General features: G+C 36.5%; 1 protein-coding gene across 1 annotated transcript; it reads right to left on the reverse strand.

Moving 5' to 3' along the window:
- Positions 1-4,691: 4,691 nt before the first annotated feature.
- On the reverse strand, positions 4,692-6,724 carry LOC115679244 (GATA transcription factor 29-like). The gene is made up of 3 exons (XM_030602853.1): positions 6,527-6,724; positions 5,219-5,608; positions 4,692-4,808 (listed from the first exon to the last, which is right to left on the reverse strand). Exons 1-3 carry the CDS (start codon positions 6,722-6,724, stop codon positions 4,692-4,694), a joined length of 705 nt encoding a protein of 234 aa, XP_030458713.1.
- Between the last annotated feature and the right edge of the window lie 1,020 nt (positions 6,725-7,744).

Consider the following 7,744-nt stretch of genomic DNA (forward strand, 5'->3'; position numbering starts at 1 on the left):
GAGTACATCCAAGCTGCCCACTGGTATTCAATTCATGAGCTGCTATATATTGGTCTTATTCAGTATCTTGATGATCCAAGACTACATAAATTGTTCACCTTGTATGATAACTCCAAGTCTCCACGAACTTCTCATTCTTCATGACTTGTTCACCTCCATAAAGGTTCATCCATTTACTATCAGTCTTTTACTTCATACATGGATACCTTCATTATTGGCAAAGTATATTAACTTCACGTCTACATTATGATCCTTCCAAGCATATTGGCAATCATGGTTTGACCTAGCTGTTCATCTATACAAGGTACCTCTATGCTTTATCAAACTCCTCATTTAAGGCTTGTTCACCTCAGGTCCATTCAATTTGTAGACGCCTCGGCATCTAATATCTTGTTCACCCTTAATAGAGAACTTCTCACTTTTGGACGATCCTATTAGGACACCATTTGCATATTGACTTATACATCTCTCATCTGGTCTTGCTCAACAAATACATACATTAGTAGCTTTTAATTATTCTGTCGTCTTCAAAATATCACTAGGGACTTTTTCAACAAAAGCAATGAGCTAAGTAAGTTATAACAAAAATTCGCGGTGTAATACAATAAATGAAAGTTTGCTAAGTATACATTATGTTTTATCCAACCTACTCCAAATTATTACAATTCATATATAACAAATAGTTAAGCAAAGTTTATTTACGTATGTATTCAGAGACTGGATAATGAAGAAAGTTGGTAGGTTTCATGTCTTTGGGCCAAGAGGGCACCGCACCATATAGGGAAAGTAGTGGTATAGGACAGTGGGTCGGCACACCTCTTTCTAGGATTGTCGGTATCATCATGGCCCCATCGACCCTTTCTGGCCGATTACTTCAAAAGCCCACCGGAAGAAGAGCTCATCCATAACACCATATTATTTATTTGGGATATGTCGACGAATAGGTTGTTTATGATCATCGCCAGCAATCAGGAAAACTAAGGGTGATTAGGAGAAAGATCAATTGTTGTTGGTGGAGAAGCACAGTGCTTCGTGGGGTTTCTATAGTAGTCATAAATTCCTAATTAGAGAGAGGTCATACACCAGCATTGATATGAACCCCTCCATGATAAATGATCATTTTGATATTTCTTCTCAATTGAATATATGGGAAGAGATAAGACAATGACAGGAAATATTGCATCGAATATATATTCAAATCAACAAGCCAATATAATGTCATACTGACAAATCATGAGATCAAACAACCAACAATGTCTTATATACTAAAGAACTACAGAGAAATCGCAAGTAGAGAAATTTAGGAGATAGCAGAGCTTCAACAAGCGTTTTTAGTGGATTTGAAACATATTATTTGTTAAATACCGAAATGATGAAAATTGATGTGGGGTAGCTCTTTCCTTCTCATGTAGCTGGTTTATGATAGACAATAGTAAGCTCGTGCAACTACTGCATAATCACTTGAGTCCTTGTTTTGTCTTCCTCCTTTCAATACTTGATTTTACATGTGATGCACGGTGTTTGAGAAATAAACCACACTCATATGACATACTTTTATAAGTAGGGAAAGATCAGTCTCATGCAAATTCTAATAAGAGTAGAGAAGAGTTTACACAAAAAACCTTGTGCTTTTTTGTAAAATTATTCATATTTAGCTCATATTCTGGCATCTACTATAGCTGAAGTGAAAGCAATGAGTTAAGTAAGTTATTTTCAAAATTCACGATGTAGTTTAATAAATAAATAAAAATGATAGGTATACCTTAGGTTTTATCCTACTTACTCTTAATCATCACAATTCAGCGATATAACCGAAGTTTATTTACGTTTGTAGAGGCTAGATAATGAAAGAAAGTTGATAAGATTGATACATTTGAGCCAGGAGGGCCGTCGTGCTACATAGGGGACGCAGTGGTGTTACACAAACGGTTGGCGCACCTCTTGTTATGATTGTTGGTATCATCACGGCCCCGTCAACAACGTCTAGCCAATGACTTCAGAGGCCACTTAGAGACAATGCTCATCCCATCCCCATATTATGTCCATGTGATATGTCAAGAATAGGTTATTTACAATAATCACCGGCAAACGGGAAAAGTAGGAGGTGCTTAGGAGGAAGATCAATTCTTGTTGATGGAGAAGTATAGTGCTTGATAGGGTTTCTATGGTAGTCACGAATTCCCAATTGAATAGGCCATGCACCAACATTACTATAAACTCCTACATGAGGCACATGATTGTCATTTTCTCCCTAATTTTTTAAGCAATTAGTTGCATCACCAAAAAAAATGTGTGTTCTGTTGAACATTATCAACAAAAATTAACCTTTTGGAGAAAATAGAATTACCAAAGATGAATTAACAAGTACTGCATAAACATAACCAAAGAGAATGAATAATGTTTCTAAAGTAACTTACTTAGCATTTAAGTTATTAATGGTAATCTTATAATGTAATTAGAAGTTGAAAATGGAGAAGTTTATATATTACAAGCCAATCAAACCCATAATATAAAATTTCTAAAAAAAATTTTGGACAAAAAGGGAATAATACAAAAATTGTTACATCCTTTAAGATGTAGTAGTATCTAATTATATGATCAAGTTTTAATAAACTTGGAAAGTTCAGCACATATATACATGAGTTCAATAAAATTTGGTATTATATGCAATGATTAATCATAACGGTCGAAAAAAGATAACGAATTAAACTCGGTTCATTTACCAAATTAATGAAATATGCAAATGACATATAGATATATACTAGTTTGACCATCATTTGTTAGTCTTGTAAGAAAGCTATATGACGCAAATTCCTTCTTCTGAGCTTCACCATTTCTTAGTTTGAGCACCATTTTCTTATTCAAACGAGAAGTTTAGATCATTAAAGCTAGACTTAACTAGGAATGATCATAATATATTAGCAGTGCACTCTTTTTTCTTTTACCGCATTACCTAATAAAAGGGGAAAAAACACTGAAAGTGTCAAAATTTGTGTGCGGCGCTCACTTTAATGTCAAAAGTTTCCGCCGAATCACTTAAGTGCCAAACTTTTTGAAAAACGATCACTTAAATGCCAACTCCGGTCAGTTTGGCCAAAAATCCGACGTAACATTTTTTTACTAATTTCTGAAGCCGATGTGGCTCGCCGAAGGTTTAGTCAACATGTGCAATCAACATGTACACTTCAAAACAATGTAGTTTAGCATGTACACTTTGATTTTTTAAATATTTTTTCTGATTTTTTTTCTTTTTTTCCTTCTTTTCTTTTTTTCTTTTCTTTCTTCTTCTTCTACCTTTGGCTGATGCCGGACACCGGCCACCGGTCATGGCTGGCCACCTGGCCTCGCCCAGACGAGGTCGTCGTCGCCCGCCACAAGTGAGGGTCAGCCTCGCCAGATCTGGGCTGGGCGAGGCCGCCCTCGAAAGCCACAGGCGAGAGTCGGCTGGGCCTCGCCTATGGCGAGCGATGGCAGCCTCGTCCAGGCGAGGCCAAGCAGCTAGCCATGGTCGGTGGCTGGTGTCCGGTCACCGGCCAAAGGTAAAAGAAGAAGAAATAAAAGAAAAGAAGGAAAGAAGGAAAAAAAGGAAAAAATGAGAAAAAATATTTAAAAAATCGAAATATACACATGGAAATGCCACAAAGATTGATTTTTTTTTTTAAAAAACCCAACTCAGATTAAAATCTTAATTATAAAAGTCATGTATTAATTTGGCCAGAATTTCTCGCCGTTGGCACTCAAGTAATCATTTTTTCTCTGATTTGACACTTAAGTAATCCGGCGAAAACTTTTGGCACTAAAGTGAGCGCTATACATAAATTTTGGCACTTCTAGTGTTCTTCCCTCCCTCATAAAAAGAATTGTTGAAATCAAATAAGTGATTGTTCACATAACATATCTTAATTGCTTGTTTTTCGGTTCTCAATTTATAAGACTCTAGAGATTAATATTTCTGCTATCACCCTTGCTTGCAATCCCATGCGTCACTAAGCGGGAACTCATTTTAAAGAGCTAGAATGTCATGTGTGTACCAAAATAATAGGATTTTTATATGGTACACATCCATAACCATCATTGGCATGCGTAGTAATAGTTTAAAAAATTGACTAACTATTCGAATCAATAATGATGAATGTAGGTTGTAGAAATAATTGGTTACTCATACTATATTGTTAAAACTTATCGTAAAATACAATCTTGTGGCTATGTCAATGTGAAATGCGAATAATAAATTTCATCGTCAACTTGTCCTATTGTGTGCCAATTGCCCAAAAAGCTCCAATTCGTTGCAATAAGGCAAATCGGTGTCTAGCTAGGATCTTAGAGAGATCAAAACTTTCTTGCGAGAAATCCTAGAATATAGTGATTGAGTGTCTTTGATTTTTGTAAGAAGTTCTCGACTCAATCAAAGTCTACGGTTGCAATTTGATGTTTCTTGTCAGCCTAACTAGAAGAGATATTTCAAATCAACAAGCCAATATAATATCATACCGATTAACCATGAGATCAAACAAACAATAATGTCTTTGAACTCATAAACTACAAAGAAAACACAAGCAGAGAAATTTAGGAGATGGCAAAACTTCAACAAGAGTCGGCAAAACTTCAACAAGAGTCTTTCTCGGATTTGAGATTATTATTTGGTAAATACTATAATAATGAAAATCGATGCGGCGGTAACTCTTTCCCTCTCATGCAGCTGGTTTATGACGAGCAGTAGCGAGCTCATGCAGCTGCATCATAATCGCTTGAGTCCTTCTTTTCTCCTCCTCCTTTCTATACTTGATTCCACATGCATTGCATAGTGTCTGAAAAACAAACAACACTCATATGACATACTTTTAAATAAAGGAAAAGATCAATCTCATACAAGTTCTAACAATAATAAAGAGGGAGCTAATATTACTCCAAAACCTCGTGTCTTTTTGTCAATTTATCCATACTTTTTCAAAATATGTATTGTGATCGATAATTAAATATGTGAGGTAATATAGCGGATGTATCTCATTTTCTGACCTTTACTATAGCTGAAGTGAAAGCAATGAGCTAAGGAAATTTAATCAAAATTCACGATGTAGTTCAATAAACGAAAAAATGCTATGTATACCTCATGTTTTATCCTACCTACTCCAAATCATCCCAATTCAACCACAGCAAATAGTCAATCACATTTGTATATAAAGGCTATACAATGAAGGAAAGTTCGTAGGTTCCATACCTTTGGGCCAAGAGGGCCACGGCGCCACATGGGGGAAGTAGTGGCGTTGCACAAAGGGTTGGCACACCTGTTGGTAGAGTTGTCGGTAGCATCGTGACCCTGTCGACGGCGTCTAATTGGTAACTTCGGAGGCCTACCAAACGACGAGCTTGTCCCTAACACCATATTATTTTCCTGGGATATGTCGACAAATAGGTTGCTGGTGTTGCTTACAACCATCAGTGGCCAACCAGGAAAAACAGGAGGGTTATTAGGAGAAAGATCAATTCCTGTTGATGAAGCACAGTGCTTGGTAGGGTTTGCATAGTAGTCATGAATTCCCAATTCGAGAGGCAATGCATCGGCATTGATATGAACTCCTCCATGAGGCACATGATTGTCCTTTTCCCCCTAGTTATTCAAGCAATTAATTGCATCACCAAAGAAAAATGTTAGTTGTGTTGAACATTGTCAATAGAAATCAACATTGGGGAGGGGACAGAATCATCCAAGATGAAATATCAATTAATACATAAACATAACAAAAGAGAAATGAATGATATCACTACAGTAATCTTACTTAGTATTTAAGTTATCAATGGTGTATCTTATTTTGTAATTAGAAGTTGACAATGGAGAAGTTCAAACATAACACAAGCTAGTCAAACCCTTAATATAAAATTGCTGGAATGATTTTTTTAACAAAAACAAATAATGCAAAAATAGCTGGATCATTTAGGATATATTAGTCTCTAAATATGATCTTTTAATGAACAAGTGAAGTTCAATACATATATACGTAAGTTCAATAAAATTTGGCATCTCATTCAATGATTAGTCATAATGATCGTAAATGGATCGTGAATTGGACTCCATTCATTTACCAAATTAATGAAGCATGCAAATGACATATCGAGATGTACAAGTTTGATCGCCATATTTAAGTCTAGTAAGTGAGTTACACCTGATCTTCACCATTTATTAGTTTGAACACCATTTTCCTTTGCAAAAGGAAGGATCAGATCATTAAAGCTAGACTTAACTAGGAATGATCATAATGTATAACTTTATTTTTGCCGCATAACCTACTATGTAGGCACCGGGGTCAAAACACATATTGTAGAGTTTTCCTTTTTCAATATCTCCAGCTATAATACAAGATTCGTCCTAACAAAGTCACAACTACCATCCAATTGCTAACGATCAAGATGACCTAACAAGCAGTAGCTCGAAACATCCAAAAGAAACTCAAGTATTGTATGCACAATCTATAATGATTCCAAAGAAAAAAGAAAACCTAAAAGCAAGAAACTGAAGCAATAATCATACCTGAGAGCGAAGAGCAAGATGACTCAAGTCGACATTGTTATCAGTAGCCAAAAGAGCGGGGTCAAATTGTTGACCCTGATCTTTGGGTGGGTTTTCGCCATTATCAGGTAATCCCAGCCGTAGTGCCAGGTCCAGCTTGTTCTTCTCATCAGTAGAGCCGTTCATGGCAGCAGCTTGTTGAACCCCCTCAGAATCCATGGTCGGTCGGTGCGGATCTGAAAATGAAGCATCTTTTTCTGTTCTATTTTTATGTAGAAAAGCTAGGTAATTGGTGTACATGCTTCAATAATTCAAAAAAGATTTGAAGTGTAATAATACATGATGAACTTAGGAGATGAGAGAGACTCTAGCTTCATAAAGTGTTTATTACATGAGAGTGAGAGAGACCCGGCAATGCATGAAAGAAGTCGCAAAAAAAGCACTTGACGAGTAAACAAACTGAACTGGCTTCTTACACAGAAATCGATAGAATGAGATATAAATTAAATAGCAAAAAAACGATAATCATCATTACTAAGACCTCATGAGGATGCTCACATCTCTTGTGCAGAGGCTTTCATAACGTATGCACGCTTTTGTTACGTTCTGATCGCCCAAGAGAGCGGTTATCTAGTCTCCAGTCAAAAGAGACCAACAACCATTATAATGAGGCTGCCAGAAAAGATCGATGATCCGAACCCTGGATCAAGTGCATCATGAATTGAGCACCGATCTAATCTTCTATGGCCGGAAGGAACCGAAAAGAAGAAGAACCCGAAAAGGGATGGAACGTGTTATGATCTCATTCGTACGGATCAAGTCAATCACAGATAATCAATGAACTGCGTGACTTTCTACTAATCTAACGGTGTTCAAACTAAGCCAATGAGTTAAAGCTTACTCCATCATTGATCCAATTAAATTTTGGGAAAAATAAGGTGGAGTGAACATTGAATACGAGAATTTATCAAATCTCTAGGAAAAAATCCATAAAAAATAGATCCAGTGAAAAATTTTCTTTGGTAGCTAGATTTGCATTTTGAGAAGCCATTTTCAGGGCATTGACCTATGGTTTAAGATCAAGCTCATGGTAAAGAAAAACTCCAATTAAGAGAAAAATAGCCAAAAAATATTTCTCACAGAGGAGGAGAGGGAGAGGGAGAGGGAGAGGGAGAGGGAGAGGGAGAGGGAGGGAGGGAGAGACTTACAGTAGTCCAACTTAGAGAAGCAACCTTGTAA

The sequence above is a fragment of the Syzygium oleosum genome, unplaced genomic scaffold (assembly GCF_021117445.2).
Source record: "Syzygium oleosum isolate NSW1041296 unplaced genomic scaffold, Sole_v2.1 Sole_v2.03, whole genome shotgun sequence".
Lineage (NCBI taxonomy): Eukaryota > Viridiplantae > Streptophyta > Magnoliopsida > Myrtales > Myrtaceae > Syzygium > Syzygium oleosum.

What these genes read in the sequence shown, in the direction of transcription:
- LOC115679244 (XM_030602853.1), bottom strand. Translation starts at nt 6,724, where the DNA reads ATGGATTCTGAGGGGGTTCAACAAGCTGCTGCCATGAACGGCTCTACT. An exon ending in ATCTTGCTCTTCGCTCTCAG is followed by an intron (nt 5,609 to 6,526) that starts GTATGATTATTG and finishes TTGAATAACTAG; the next exon opens with GGGGAAAAGGACAATCATGT. An exon ending in GTGGCCCTCTTGGCCCAAAG is followed by an intron (nt 4,809 to 5,218) that starts GTATGGAACCTA and finishes TTTGTTTTTCAG; the next exon opens with ACACTATGCAATGCATGTGG.